Source organism: Triturus cristatus, chromosome 9 (genome assembly GCF_964204655.1).
Source record: "Triturus cristatus chromosome 9, aTriCri1.1, whole genome shotgun sequence".
Classification (NCBI taxonomy): Eukaryota; Metazoa; Chordata; class Amphibia; order Caudata; family Salamandridae; genus Triturus; species Triturus cristatus.
The window spans coordinates 270229185-270245816 of NC_140592.1; the positions used below are offsets into that span (position 1 = coordinate 270229185).

The 16632-nt window shown below is 45.8% G+C and overlaps 1 protein-coding gene across 1 annotated transcript; it reads left to right on the top strand.

Annotated features, from left to right (window-relative positions):
• The first annotated feature begins 519 nt into the window (after positions 1-519).
• LOC146797739 (three prime repair exonuclease 2-like) lies at positions 520-10212 on the top strand. Its single transcript, XM_085624895.1, has 2 exons — positions 520-655; positions 7489-10212. The coding sequence occupies exons 1-2, from the start codon at positions 637-639 to the stop codon at positions 8544-8546; spliced, it is 1077 nt and encodes a 358-aa protein (XP_085481021.1). The 5' UTR covers positions 520-636; the 3' UTR covers positions 8547-10212.
• Positions 10213-16632: the final 6420 nt, after the last annotated feature.

The following is a 16632-nucleotide window of genomic DNA, read 5'->3' on the forward strand; positions in this document are numbered from 1 at the left end:
TTTCTCTTTAAATTCTGGGGGACTTGTAGTCTTTTTTCATTATAAAACAGAACTACAAGCAAAGGCGAAAAAATACCTGGACTGGAGATGCACATCAGGCATGGACCTGAGAAACTTTGGAGCAAAAATGCTATGCCAATTTCTTTTTTCTATAGATTCACGTTAAAAAGCGCTGGTCACTATTGTCTTTTGAACTTGTTTTATATTTGTATATGGTATTTGTATAGAGCGAAGCATTGTTCAAAAGGCATAGGAATAGTTGCATTTTTATTTTTAAATAAGGACAAAGAATGTGACCAATTATATGGGGTAAAGTATGCAGCTCCCGCTCATATTCGTAAGACCATTTGCTTTTTAAAAAAAATTATTTACTAGGCTTTAGACGAATCCGTTCTATTATTTACGCTGGTTCGGCTTCTTTTCCTGTGCATAGTCCGTTCAACCAGGAAGTATGCTTAAAGTTTGGTGAAGCTGTCATCAGTTTCGGTTTCGTTTCTTGAAGAATGACTCATCGAAACCGTGTATTTCTAGAGTGTCTGCGTGAATGAGGAAATACAGCACTGAAGATGGCAGAAACAGACGGGCGCACTTTGTAGAGCCTTGGATCCCTGCCACGCCCTGCCGTTCTTCACGTTTATGAATGCGCGTATACCCCGTAAGTTCTCAAGAACTGCTTGCGTTGTGATGATGAAATATCTGTATTTTGTAACGTTTACTGATAACGTATTGATATTTACGGGGTGGATCTTTTAATGTGCGCCCTCGGAATCTTATTTCTCTAATACTCTCTCTCACAGATATTTAGGCACACACTAACAGTGTCTCGGTCACATACTTTCAGCATCACAAACACTGCACACTATTGTACACTCTGGGGTCTATTTACTAGAGTCCGACCCAATGCAGCGCTGCAGGCAAAAATGCTGGGGCTTATTTACAAGCCCCTTGCGCCGTGGCTGCGTCACTTTTAATATAGGAAAAAGTGACGTACCGGCGGCGCAAGGGACTTGTTAAATAACCCCCCCCTGTGTATTGTGAGAAGCAGAGATCAGGACAGCGCCAGGAATACGGCACTCTCGTCCTCTCTCCCAAGACCGGCGCACAAACAATCGGGCTGCCGAGTGCTACGCACACAGTCTAATGTATGTTTTGTATTGGAAGGGTACCCTTCCAGTAACAAATATTTGGCCTCATTTATGAGATTTTGAGGTACGGCAGCACCGCAAGGTATCTCTTTGCGCTGCCCTACGTCAAAAGAAAAGGGCAGGAATGCTCTGTTTCTTACAACATACAGTGCATTCCTGTCCTTTTCCCAGTCGCTCAATGGGCTGCCGTTGCGCCAACGCAGGCACCTAAGGGTGCATGGTGCAAGGGTGCCTGCGTTGTGGGGCTGATTGATTTTGTTCAGGAAGTGGCACCTTCCTGCACAAAAATCAATAAATTCAGGCAATTTCCTCTTTCTATGTGATCTACAGAATTCAGCACACATACAAAAAGAAACAAGCATTGGCATAGCAATTAAGTCTCGCCTTTGGGACCTTATAAGTGTTTAGCCATGCAACAGTTGATGTTGTTGCACCAAGGATACTGTGCTGCATATCTAAATACTTATAAGGTCCCAAAAGCGAGACCTATTGGCTATGCCAGTGCTTGTTCTGAAATGGAGTCGCTAATAACTCTGTGGTATCTAATCTTTCCCCGTCATCAATAAGATCCTGTGCAGACCAGATGTACTGGAGCTGGCCGCTAAATGATTAACACAGATAGTTAATGTGGTCAGAGGTGCAGATACAGTAAGCTGGTCCTTGTATATGGTGTATGTGTTCTTGATGAATAGATATTTTTATTCGTTTGCCATTAAAGTTGTTTTTTAGAAAGTCTCTCAAGTGACCTTTTTAAACAGGTAGATCTAAAAACTCTGGAAAAATGGGCACATGCATGGCAAAATTTCAACAGACACAAATGCCAGTACGAGTGAACACTCCCTTCTCTCGTGGCTCTTGCAGCACAGCAGGCGATGGCCTGCAACAGCTGCCGCTCTCAGGCTATTCTTGATGCACCGAGCGGCGAGCTGGAGTAGTTCTGGACCATCTGTAGGAAGGTAGAAGATCAGCAGTTGGTGTTAGCAACAGTCGGGCTGGTGTCAGTAACAGAATAGGGCACTAAGATCAAGAGTCTCCCCCACAGCTAGCAGAAATTGGAAGCCACACTGAAAACAAACATGGTGTTCACTCGTACTAATGATGTTTGCTTCCTCACTGTTGGAGATACTGGTGCTAATTTCTTTGCATCCATGTTGGTTCGATAAAAAACTAAAAAAAGATACTTTCTTAGTTTAAATAAAAAAAGGAAAAAAAAAGCCTGTGGCCTGCACCAATATTTTTCAGTTGGATGCTTTAAACTTCTGGGCAACCCTGTTGGCTTAAAACAACAAGCATTTGCAATGTAATCGGTCCGATTGCATTGCAAATGCTTAAGTTTAAAACTGAGCATGGCGCCGCTTCACGGACACCACGCTCCGTTTCTATATATAACATTGAGCGCGGTGTCCTTGAAGTGGGCGCTGTGCTCAGTGCTAAAGTTAGGAAATATATAAATAAACCGGGCGCGGTGTCCGTGAAGCGGCGCCGAGCTCAGTTTCAAAGTTAAAAAAATAAAATAAAGTTAAAGGAAGCGCGCACTCGCGCTGACGAGGAGGGAGGGGAGGGGATTTACGCGCTGTAAAGCTTAATGAGCCATTACAGAAAGCCAGATGGAAGATGCGCGCGTGAACGCAAGCGCTAGGCCACCAAAAGCCTGTGGCAGCACTTTGAAAACCCACACACTAAATTTCTCGCAGAGCAGCGCATGCGCTGGCTCGGCGAGACCTAAAAACAAGGAGAAATGAAAAAGTTTCTCCTCGTTGGGCCTCCCCGACGCCACACCTTGGATGGCGTTAGATTCTGACGCATTAACAGGTTTACGATTTCTTGTAACTCTGGGAATGTGTCAGATTCCATGGGTGCAGCATAGCCAATAGGTCTCGCTTTTGGGACCTTATAAGTATTTAGTTATGCTGCACAATATCCTTGGTGCAACAACATTAACTGTTGCATGGTTAAACACTTATAAGGCCCCAAAGGCGAGACCTATTGGCTATGCCAATGCTTTTTTTTTATTTTTTAAAGGACAAGCAGTGCTATCTGGCTCCGGCTGCCACTTAGAGGTAGAGAGAGAGAGGTGTATAGAGAGAGAGAGGTGTAGAGAGAGAGAGAGGTGGGTAGAGAGAGGTGTGTAGAGAGAGGGGTAGAGAGAGAGAGGTGTAGAGAGAGGGGTGTAGAGAGAGGGGTGTAGAGAGAGAGGTAGAGAGAGAGCGGTAGAGAGATGTAGAGAGGTAGAGAGAGAGCGGTAGAGAGAGAGGTGTAGAGAAGGGTAGAGGAGGTAGAGAAAGGTAGAGGTAGAGCGGTAGAGAGAGGTAGAGAGAGTTAGAGAGAGAGAGGTAGAGAGAGAGGTAGAGAGAGAGAGGTAGAGTGGGGTAGAGAGAGAGCTAGAGAGAGAGGGTGGAGGAAGAGAGGTAGAGAGAGAGAGGTAGAGAGAGGGTGGAGAAAGAGCGAGAGGTAGAGAGAGAGGTAGAGAGAGAGAGGGTGGAGGAAGAGAGAGAGAGGGTGGAGGAAGCATGTGTGTGTATGGGTCCAGGAAATGGCGTAGGGTCTCACCCAGAGGTAGGAAGTACGCAATAATTAAGGGTGCCAGGGGTGCGCCACCCAGGTAGTTGCTCGGAGTATCCACTAAGGGATAGTGGATTCTACAAGTAAAGAAGCGCCATGTGAGAATCACTGAATGTAGAAATCGCTTCACAATAAGTAGGTCCACTAATGATTGAGGAAGTGAAATCAATATGCGTTAATTATGGGCCATAAAGAAGGAAGAATTAAAATTCACCATATCAAGCTCAATGCACATAAATATGGGCCACCGTGAAGGACGAAAAGCTAAATGAGCATCAAGAATGTGCCATTATGTAGAGAATAGGCTCACTGTAAGTAGCGCAACAAAATTCTATTTGCAACAGTTTAATGTTTCGCACTTGCCAAAAGTCCGCCCGCTTGCTTCCTCTCCCCGGGCTGGTTTGTTCCTCGGTCACGCCCACGGCACAACCTCCCAGAAGACACCACCAACACCTAAACTGCCCTAATTAAGGCCATGCAGGCAAGAGGAGTGGTACGGGTATTGAAAAGGGAAACAAAGAAAAGAGGGAAAGAAAGGGGTGGACGAAAAGGAAGCCCGTTATAGGGGAGCGGAGAGCAGAGATGAGGGGGAGAAGAAAGGGAAGGTGGAGAAAGAAGTGCGGCCGGAGAAGAGTTAAAGCAGGGTGGAGTTGGACCAAACGATCGGAGAAGAGATTCCTCTCGGAGCCCACCTTGCTGAGTCACGGTCGAGCATCATCTCAGCTCTAAGACGCCATAGAAGAAATGTTTACATTTTTAAAGTGTTACATGTTGCAAAGCAGCTGCGTTTTAATTCCGGAATGGAATTAAAGTCAGCAGATGCGCCCCTAAAACCAAACTTCGGGTGGGAAAGGGGGGTAAGCAGAAGGGGCGTTGGGATACTCTTTCGAAAAATGTGGGCACAGGCATCTTTAGATCCTAGTCAGAATTACCCGTGGGCACTCCCTTTACTGTTCTGGACTGGAACAATACACAGCCTGGAGGGCCATTTTCCGGGAAACAGTGCATTTTAAAACGCACTGAGCCATTTGGTCCTGGAATAGAAGGCTTAACAACTTGCTGTTTAAGTATATTTCTGTAGTTAATTATTTTGCGTAAACCATTTCGCAGCACATAGCACAATTATATAAGTTGCAAAATTAAATATCGGTACAGGAGACAACTCTTGCAGCTGAGCGGGATTGAGCCTTGAGGCTTGAAGAAGTAAACAATTGGGAAGAGTGGGGTGAGTGCACGAGCACACACACAGGAGACAACTCTTGCAGCTGGGCGGGCTTGAGGCTTGAAGAAGTAAACAAGTGGGAGGGGTGGGGGAGTGCACGCGTGCGCGCTAAGCAGCAGCTTTTTGCTTTTTTTCAAAGCACACACTCGTGCTTGTGGCACGCCGCTGCACTCTTCCGCAAGCTGTATGCCGCCACAAGCATGAGTATGTGCTTGGAAAAAGAGCTGTACGACGGCTGAAGGTCTCCTATGCAGCGCATGCGTGCTGCGTAGGCGAGACCTAAAAAACAAGGAGAAATGAAAAAGTTTCTCCTCATTGCGCCTCCCTAACGCCACTCCTTGGATGGCGTTAGATTCTGACGCATTAACAGGTTTACGATTTCTTGTAAATCTGGGAGTGTGTCAGATTCCATGGGTGTTGTGCGGCCCACAGCAACACCCATGGAACACCCCTTTTCTGTAGTGTTCTGCGTGAAAGGGGCTCATATTTACAAGACCATGAAAAGCCACGCAAAATGGCTTTACGTGGCCATGTAAATATGCCGGGGCACATTGCGCCACTGGAACGTCAAAAAAGTGACTTTCCGGTGCCGCAAGCAGTCTCATAAATGAGGCCTACTATGCTTACAGTAACTTTGAAACTTTTCCTACATTATATGTGTGCTGTACAGTGCAGCACACATGCAAATTTGGATTAGCAAGGAGAAATAAAAGCATTTCTCCTTGATAGGGCCAATTTCAAAAAGGTGTTATTTTTGTATACAAAACCCTGTGTACTGTTTTTTACTAGATAGGGAATGCCCATGCACCACCAATGGAATGACTCTTGCTCTGGAAAGTACATTGGGTAAAAACGATTTTGCATCAATATGTTACTTTTGTGACGAAAACACATAGCAAAATAGTAGGTAATATACCCCTTTGAGGAACACTTACCATTATTTCATGCAACGTGGCGCAGCAAGGGAACTTACAGGTTAGATTGCATTTTTGCAGTAAGGATGATCCTCATGCAATAAAAACAATCCTTGGGGTCATATTCCGCTTTCCCTGTGTGCTGTAGAATACAGCACACATGGAAAGAGGAAGTAACAAGGACAAATAAAAATATTTCTACTTATTACGCCTCTGTCGGGTAGGTGCACCGTTTTGGCGCAAACCCAGGTTTACCAGTCTTTCTAAATCTGGGTTTGCATCAAAATACATGGTTTGGTGAATGGGAATGCCAATGCTCCACCCATGTAATGCCTACCCGCCGCAGAGTAACGCATGGCAGTGCTATGTGCCCAGATTTGAAATCATAGTAAATCTGGGCCTCTCTTACATTTAAAACATACAGCATTAGTAGATCTCGCACAGCCTCATGGTGTCTGGTAAAGTCACAATCACACACTCTCACGCACAGTATCATGCATACTTCATCTTAGACAGATTACCTCACACTGTCACATATACAGCCTCACACTGATATACATTTCCTCTGACTGTCACACACTTTCTGCATCTTACACACATACACATACCTACCATCTTTCTCTCTCTAATGGTTAGTAGTTAAGATGATTGGGGGGCGGCAGTGCAATCCCCAGTGGCAAGTCATGCAAGCTGCAGGCACTGATCATGCAGGCTTCTTAGATTGTCCATGCTACTTTAAGGGGTAGGCGGTTAAGTCCTGACCATACTTTAACCATGGCATGAACCTGCAGTTTTGAGGATCATGCATTCTCCACAGACTATCCATCCTGCCCAGTAAATGACAAAGTAGCCTCCAGTGACTGATCACACCGTGTGATAGAGTATTTGCGCCACCTCTATAAGATAGACATAATGGCTCTTTGGCTCTGTAGGATAGTCACCCAGCTTGTAAGGGACAGTTGTGGAGTACCCAGGATTCTGGCTATCCAGCATCTATGTTCTAGCCATTCAGCCACCAAAGGATTACTGACTAGCCTTCATTTGTTAGGAGAGCAGTCTTAAGACTCTGTGCATGCTGGCAATTCCCTATGAAATGGGCATACAAGCTTAATGGGATGCCCTGTTAGCATTTATGAGACATCAGTTGGATGTAGATCCTTGAAAGTCGTTGCCGCCTTCCCTCTGACAGTGAGTTAGTATGTGTGGTCAGGTGTATGGTGAGCCAATTCTTAGTGTTTTATCACTTCATGGCACTAGAGGCGTGTTGACAGTTTACATTTTAATTTTAATGGGAAAGTTTTCTAAATTCAGTTGAGGCCACCCATCCCACCTGCTGTATTCTGCTCTCACAAGTCAGTCTGAGGATACCAACCAAATGTTTTAGCTTCCAAATTCAAAAACCTTCTGATTAATAGAACGTTTTAAAATGTTCAGTTTTACATTTTGTTTCTTTATTTATATACATTTTATTCACCTATTACTATTATTTAATTTTCTAGACAATCGTAAACCCCTAGGGGTCTCTGGACCACAGCTTGATAACAGCAGCTGTATACTGTTCGCAAACATTCATCTTTAGCAAGTCACTAAATGTGTTGATGAGAAACATACCCAAGCATTAAAAATGTATTTTGTTTTTTCATAGGCAGTAGCAGAATGTTTTCACCGTGGGATTTCGAACGGGCACCTTTTGAAACATTTGTTTTCATGGACTTGGAAGCTACGGGGTTACCACCATCACGGCCTAAAATTACAGAAATCAGCCTACTGGCAGTGAGCAGGCATTCGCTGGAGAACACTGAATTCACCAACTCCTTCAGACCAGTCCCACGCTTCCCTCGTGTTGTGGATAAGCTCTGCCTTTGTATCGACCCAGAAAAAGAGTTCACGTCATCAGCAAAATCCCTTACAGGACTTAATAATAAGGTTCTTTTCAAAAACAGGAAGCAGAGCTTCAACTCATATGTTTTAGATGGGATCAAGGCCTTCCTAAGTCGACAGTATCCACCGGTGTGTTTTGTAGCACACAATGGTTACCACTATGACTTCCCGTTGTTAAAAGTTGAGCTGTCTGAATACGGGCTCTTGTGTCTTGATGATGTTTATTGTGCTGATACTCTGACAGCCATGAGATTGCTAGACAGAGCAGACAACCCCTTTCAGCAGTTTGCCCCCAATAAGGGGAACTATGGCCTCAGTGACTTGTATTTCAGATTTTACAAGGAGTACCCAAATAATTCTCACACGGCAGAGGGTGATACAATTGCTCTCATAAGTGTTTTTCAATGGAGAGCAAGAGACCTGATTAAATGGATGGATTTAAATGCAAAGCACTTTGTTGACATTAAACCAATGTACAAGGATATAGTCCAAGAAGAAAGGGGAGCAGTCTTTCCATCTAAAACTTTCATAGACTCTTCACAAATTCAGACCCATTTTGCACCTCAAGCTAATGAAGATATGTTCAGTTCTGATGGACTTGATTATTACTGTCAAACCGAGAGAAGTAATTATAGGAAACGTCCACCCAAAACAGGAGTTCACAACAATGGCTATTGCTTCTCTTCTTCATCTGAGTATCCTGATCGACAGGACTTCCTAGAAAATGTTAATTTTGATTTTAAGGAAAATTGGGTCTGGATTGTATATTTAGTAATTTTTTTCTTTGCCATTGGCTTTTTTCAAAATGGTGGGAAACGATGAAAAATGAGTTTAATCCATTGTTATTATTAACCTGTTTATTTATAGTCTTTTTTTAAGCAAGGCCTTGAGACACATTTAGCTGTTTCACCAGTAATAGTAATTCAGAAATTAATATATATACACAAAGACAGTGACAGTGGCCACCATGTTGTTATAGTTAGGTCAGACTTTCCATACGAAGACCGTTTTTGTTTATTTAATAACTTTGGCGCCATTTCACAAATCTTCACAAAATCTTTATTAAAAAAAAAGTTTATTGACCTCAGCTCCTTTCTAGAAAGTTCTGTGCCAATTATTGGGAGACAAGACAATTGGGGGATTTCAAAACACAGATTTTCTCATGTTAATTTCAATAGGAATTTTTGGAAAGTGACACAGAAAAAACAACCAAATGAAATTACACCAAATTTGGCAGCAAGTTGTGACTTTATTCAGAAAATGTGCTTTTTGTCATTTGGTGTAAATCCGTTGAGCATTTTTTTACCAAAATCGTGTTTAATGAAGTGCTTGGGGTAGTCATGAACGGATTAAAAAGAGAGTGATATCTGGACTGTTGGTGCCCAAATATGTTCTAATTAGCCACTTTAAAGGGGACTAGTTATTCCTGGTTGGCTGGCCACAAACTAGACAATATGTTGTGTCAGCCATCACAGACTCAGGGACTTGGTTCCCATTGAAATGCATTGTAGTGAACGCCATGTTTTGAGGGTCACAAAAATGATCATATATAGTGTGTGATAACAGATTTTAATCACCATATAAATAATTTGTTGGTGGTACCATACTCATATTTGGCATTGTGGTGTGTTCCAATGTAATTGTAGTTTTTGGGAGTTTTGTTCACTTATTATTGTGCATTATTAACAACATGTAGACTATGGATGTTCATTTACATGTATACACTTATCAAATGTTATTTCCTTTGAAACAATGTGTCTATTACCTGTTAAATTGCTTTCCCTTGGCTTATTTTAACTAGGTCTCACTTAGGTCTTGACACCATCTTCTTCAAAATGGATGTCTCATTCTGCACGTTAACTGTTTATTTCTGTTGCACGAAGTCTAGCAAAGTCATGTTTGTTTGTTTCCGAATTACGTTCTTGTCGCTGTTCTCAAAGAAATCTTTTCCAGTATGGGCTCAGGAATGTTTCAACTGCTCAAGGTCTTGCCCGCTGCCTTCTGTATTGAATTCATTCACAATAGTTCTCTGTAGTTTTGTAACTAGTTTGTTCTGCCATCTCTGGATGGCATTAGCATAGAGTGGGCTGAATGAATTTATTTATGTAGAGGGATAGTGCTTAGATGGTAAGGCAATATGACGTTTAATAATTATGGGCTCTGATTTGTCCGAATTGTATTTATTTTGCTCTCAGCATGATGATTTTCAGTTTTCATTCTCTCATGAGAAGATTTTCGATATAAACCCTTATATTTGTGAGTGAGTTAGAGAAACCTAGAGACTTTTCTGATACTACTAGGGATGCTGTCCGATTTCTTATTGATTTTAATGCTCATTTTGGACTTGGAATAATTTTTGACTTTGCTTATTTGTTCTGTATTGACCTATTACTGAGAGCCCTCATGGCAAATACTTTATGCATCTGCATTTATAATATCTGTATTGTACCTTTTGAATTTTTGTAATAAATCCTCTTATATTTTCTAATTCTGCCCTAGACTTCACTTATTGAGTATGCCCTCACTTAATTGAATGTATAATGATATGCTGTATGGTGCCTTCTGTTGGGGACACATTACCTCATGAAATTGATGTTTAACACTGTCTCTGACCCATCTTCCCACCCATGGGCATGTTGTTAAGATGACTTTTTGGGGTATCCAATTTCCGTGCGCCCACATAAATTTGGTAACCGAGGATGGGTGCAAAGTAAACTCCTATCTGCTTTTAGAGATCCCTTTTTGCCCTGTCTCTAGTCTGGCTTCTATCTGCATTCCAGAGTCCTCTGTGGATTTTCCATTGTGGGTTTGCCTAGTGGATTATTTTCTGAGCTACTGACACCGCAGTTCTGTTTCTGAGCACATGCATCTAAGTATTAGTAGGGCAGAGTGATTCATGAGATTGAGAATGTTTTGGTGTGCTGATAATGCATTGTGAGAGTGTGGTTTGTGTTGTGTGATGGATTGTTATGCTGCTCGTGAGCTTTTGGGTATGTTATGTTGATTTTTGGTTTAATTGGTGTTTTGATTACTGTGATTTTGACGTACTTGTCTTATTTGTGTCGGATACATTTTTCATATTTTTTTTAGTAAGGGATTGAGTTGTAGTAATCCAAGATCTTGTGATATTGTTCAACTTGCCTGAAAAACTGTAGTGTGTTTTGCGAGGCACCGCATTCACACAGATAACGATTTTCAGGGATTTGAGTGTTTAAGTCAGGTTGGTGTCATTTGTTCCTCTGCACTGGAGTGAATACACTAATCAGAGATGTGATGCTGCTGGATGGGAGTCTGCTTTGGTGTGAATTGTGCCTCACAAGTGCTGTTAACGTACTTGTCATGTTTCTAATGATTGTGAGATTCTTTTTGTTTAATCTACGGATTTACTCCTATTTAAATTGAACAATCACTGTGCTGCGATTGGTTAAGTAGCCGAGGAGTAACCCTGGGATTGGTGAGATGTCACCACAGAGTTGCACTGTCATTGGTTGGTTGTATTCAAAGAATCGCTGTGATTGATTAACCATTTGCATAGCCTTGCTGTGATTGGTTGTTGTTCTTCTACTTGTTTTGAATGGGGTTTGAATTATTTTGAGTGAGAATAATGATACGGAGGGACAGAAGATACCTCCAGAGGGCTCACCTGCGAGGCGTGGCTTGCCGCAACAGAAAATGGCCCAATTTAGGAGAGCTTCGCTGAGCCGACCCATTAATCCCCCCAATATCCTGTAATTATTCGTCTAAATAGGGCTGTGAAAACGAGGAGGAGATCAGAGGACCCCCTAGACTAAGCGACGGCACTAGAAGGGGCCAAATCAGAAATACAGAACCGTAACAAGATACCCAGCGAAGATAGGCCATAAATCCACGGGCTGGATTAGCTCAGCTGAGAAGCGGAAGAAAGGGGCGTGCGGCAACAGGGCCTGTTGTCGAGTGAGAGGCTCTCTCCAACCTCAACTTAGGGTAAACATCGCATGGGGCCCGGGAATCCTATCAACGGGTGGAGGAGGAAACTAGCTAATTGTTCGCAACGGAGGAATAGCAACCGACAACGGGGAATTGGACCGCGAGAATACAGGCTGCAGTGAAAGGCAGAGTAGAGAACAATACAAGCGCCTGCAGGAGCGGTCCAGAAGATTTTAGGTGAGGGACAGCAATCCGTGAAGGCTGAAGTGAAGGGGATACGGAGCGACTGAGGATACGGAGCGACTGAGGAAGTGCGAGGTGTTAATGGTGGAGGCCCCCGGAGCAGCACAGAACAGACCCCCGCTTAAAACAGTATCGATGACGCCAGCGCACCTTCATCCCACCACTGCCCCCAGCGGAGAAGGGGTGACCCAGGTACCGTGGCACACAGACTGGTAGGAGGAAAACAACCTGCAACAACTAGGCTTCTGAACCTCTAGAGCCTGAAGTGCGAGGGAAGAAAGAAGTTCAATTGGGAGCCAAGAGCTATCCAGTGGCAAGAAAAGCAGAATGCACTGGGAACCCATGCTGCAGGAGGGGGGCTACCTACTACCCTGGAGAGAACAAGACTGAGTAAGACCTTGTAGGAGCAGACCCGGGAATGCCTGGTTGACAGATCGAGTACTGGCTCGAGCCGAGGACGAGAATCGAGAGACCTGGACAGGAAAACCAACAAGCCATCAGGGGCTGAGATCCTGAGCAGGCGGCAGTGAATACTGCTGGGGCCAAGGTATCTCCTGAACTAAGTAGCCACTGCCCGCTGTGAACAGGACCAAGGGACGAATCCGGAGGGATAAAGAACGGGCCTAAGAGGCATGACGGGCGGGAGGGGCACCCGGGGAGTCCACCAAATCCGTGACAAGTAAACAGTGACCAAAGAATCCACTGTTATGAATATGGAGGAGACAGAGCCAGACATCAGATCACAGTCCAGTGCAGAGGTGGTGGGCCAACGCTACAAGATATAATGACAACGCTGCAAGGTGTGAGAACGGACCTAGCTGGCAAGATAAACACAGTGACCACAGAAGTGTCACTGATGAGGGCTGATTTGAGAAACATGGGATTCAAGGTGAAAGAAATTGAAAAGGTGACAACCACTCTGGCGGAAGATACAAAAGCGCTGCAGAAGCACATGCAGGAACTCTCTAACTCGATGAAGGCATTGGAGGCAAAGCTCGAAGACCAGGAGGGCCGGTCTCGCCAAAACAACGTGCAAATAATCGGGATGCCGGAGCAGGCGGAGGGTCCCTCTGTCGATCTCTACGTTGATGACTTGATCACCAAGAAACTCCAACCTAGGGCCCTATCCAGGTACTTTTCAGTGGAGAGAGCTCATAGAATACCCAAAACTAGGCCGAGACCTGGGGCACCATCACACCCAATTACAGCGCGTATCTTCAACTATAGGGACCGGGATGTGATCTTGCAAACTGCACGGAGCACGCCACGCCTAAAGATAGACAATGCAACAATAACTTTCTATCCTGATTTTACTGCAAAAGTACAACAAGCCCGGAGGACATTCTTGGAAGTAAAAAAAGCACGAAGAGCAAAGGACATTAAATATTCCATGCTATTCCCATCTACACTCTGGGGTGATAGCAGAAGGCAGCATGGGAGTGGTTAGACCGGTGGAGGAGAGTGGGAAAACGGCAGCACACGACTAGCAGTGAAGGCAACACTACAGAAAACAAGACGGAGGCAAGTAACCCGGCAAAGGGGTGGCGATGGATCTGATGTCAATTTAAAGGAATGGACCGAGGCTGGGACGTCGAGAAGGGGGACTCCGGCTAGAGACTGGATATGCAGATAAGACATTGCTTGAGCTAAAGTCTGACTTTAGTCAATCGATTGTATGGTCAAATTGAGTTCTACATGTTCACACGTAATATTGGGGTCACAGCAGAATTGAGGGGGGAGGAGGGAAGGGACTCGGTGGGCAAAGGTTTGGCCTAGGCCCCCCCAAAGCACCAAAGTTGAGTTGTGGGACGTCAGGCACTCTGCAAGGTTGGGGGGTGGGACATTCTTTGTGCAGGGTAGCAGGGAGGGGGTAGTTTTACAGTTCAGGGTTACAAACATGCGTGTTATTTGTTACAGATATCAAATGCATAGGGACTATAAAGAAGGGTAGTAGGAGCAGGGCTAGGGTGGAATGGATCGATCAATCAATCAATCAATCAATCATAGCATTTGTAAAGCGCACTACTGACCCGTGAGGGTCTCAAGGTGCTTGGGGGGTGGGGAAGGCTGCTACTGCTCGAAAAGCCAGGTTTTGAGGAGTCTTTTGAAGTTCAGCAGGTCTTGGGTCTGCCGTAGGTGGATGGGGAGGGTGGTCCAGGTCTTGGCGGCGAGGTGGGATATTGATCTGCCACCGGAGGTCGCTCTTCGGATGCGGGGGACTGTGGCAAGGGCGAGGTTGACGGAGTGGAGCTGGTGGGTGGGGGTGTAGAAGCTGAGTCGTCTGTAGAGGTATGCTAGTCCGGTGTTGTGGAGTGCCTTGTGTGTGTGGGTGAGGAGCTTGAAGGTTATCGTCTTGTTGACATGGGATTCAGTGCAGGTCTCTCAGGTGGGGTGTGATGTGGCAGCAGCGAGGAATGTCGAGGATCAGGCGTGTAGAGGCGTTCTGGATGTGTTGAAGTCGTTTCAGGAGTTTGGCCAAGGCTCCTGCGTAGAGGGCGTTTCCGTAGTCCAACCTGCTGCTGACAAGGGCTTGGGTGACCGTTCTTCTCGTTTCGGTGGGGATCCACTTGTAGATCTTGGGGAGCATGCAGAGGGTGTTGAAGCAGGAGGAAGAGACGGCGTTGACCTGCTTAGTCATGTAGAGAGTGGAGTCGAGGATGACCCCTAGGTTGCGTGTGTGGTCGGTGGGTGTTCGAGCTGTTCCCAGTGCGGTCGGCCACCAGGAGTCGTTCCAGGCCCAAGGGGTGGATCCGAGGATGAGGACCTCTGTCTTGTCCGAGTTCAGCTTAAGTCGGCTGTTCCTCATCATCGGCGACGGCCTTCATTCCTTCTAGGAGGTTGGTTTTGGCGGTGTGGGGGTCCTTGGTGAGGGAGAGGATCAGCTGGGTGTCATCGGCGTAGGAGATAATGTTGAGGTCGTGCAGTCGGGCGATGTGAGCGAGCGGTGCCATGTAGATGTTAAACAGCGTTGGGCTGAGGGATGAGCCCTGGGGGACGCCGCAGATGATCTCGGTGGCTTCGGAGCGGAAGGGGGGGAGGCGGACGCTCTGTGTTCTGCCGGAGAGGAAGGAGGTGGTCCAGTCCAGGGCCTTCTCTTGGATCCCGGCGTCATGGAGGCGTGTGCGTAGTGTGCGGTGGCAGACCATGTCGAAGGCGGCTGACAGGTCCAGGAGGATGAGGGCCGTGGTTTCTCCGTTGTCTAGCAGGGTCCTGATGTCATCGGTGGCGGCGATGAGAGCAGTTTCGGTGCTGTGATTGCTGCGGAACCCGGACTGGGACGGGTCCAGGATGCTGTTCTCCTCGAGGTAGCGGGTTAGTTGTTTGTTGACGGTCTTCTCGATGACCTTCGCCGGGAACGGGAGCAGGGAGATGGGCGATGGGCCGGAAGCTCTTGAGGTCCTTGGGGTCCGCCTTGGGTTTCTTGAGTAAGGCGTTGATCTCGGCGTGCTTCCAGCTCTCCGGGAAGGTTGCTGTCTCGAAGGAGATGTTGATGGCATTCCGGAGATGGGGTGCGATGGCGGTGCTGGCTTTGTTGAAGATGTGGTGTGGGCAAGGGTCTGGTGGAGATCCGGAGTGGATGGTGTTCATGATCTTGATGGGGTCGTCGATGTTGGTCCAGGAGAGCAGGCGGTTGGTGCGGATGGCGGTCATGGGGGTGAAGGTCTCAGTGGTTGTTGGGGCGGTCGTGGCGTTGAAGCTGACGTGGATGTCTGCGATCTTGCGATGGAAGAAGGTGGCCAGTGAGTTGCACAGGTCTTGCGAAGGTGGGATATCGTTGGTGTTGGAGCTGGGGTTGGTGAGTTCCTTCACGATGTTGAAGAGCTCTTTGCTGTTGTTGTCTAGGCGGTCTTTGAAGGAGGCTCTTTTGGCTGATCTGATAAGGTGATGGTGTCTGCGGGTGGCGTTCTTGTGGGCTGCGTAGCTGTCCGGTGTTCATTCACGGCGCCAGTTCTTCTCCAGCTTTCGGCAGGTTTGCTTGGAGGCCTGGAGGTCGTCATTGAACCAGCTGGTTCTCAGTGGATCACAGAACCCCATGGCACATGGGTGACAGCGACATATGCTCTACGCAAATTCACACCTAAGAACACGGATGGTTTTGAAGGACATTGAGAGGCAAAGCAAATCTTCACCTGAAGTATGTAGTCTGCTGGGCACGACCTAACACTCATGACATGGAATGTTAATGGTCTGAGCAACAAAATCAAGCACACAATGGTTAAGCAATATATCCGTAGACATACCCCAGACATTGTTTTGCTACAAGAAACGCATCTAAAGGGTAATATATATATAAAGCCCTGGATAGGTTTGGATATAAGCTATTAGCACATTCAGGGTTCATTTCAGGGTCCAGGGGGGTGGGAATATTAGTAAAAATGCTGCTGCCACTAATTTCTCAAAAGACATGGAACGACTAACTGGGTAGATACGTAGTTCTCACAGGGATATGGGATGGCAAGACTATTAATCTATGTTCGGTCTACGTACCGACCATAATGCACTCTACTACACTGCCAGAACTAAGCGCACTGCTCCTTAAAGTCCCAAACAACACCTTGGTAATGGGTGGGGACTGGAATGCGGTGATGGACCCAAGCATAGATAGAATATCAAACACAAACAGGGAAGCAGGTAGAGATACATTAAAGTTGTTTGTGGAGGGAATGGGATTGTTGGATCTATGGCGAGCCCACAACCCATTGAACAGATAATATAATTTCTTTTCAGCCACATACCAAGGCCATTCTCGACTGGATTA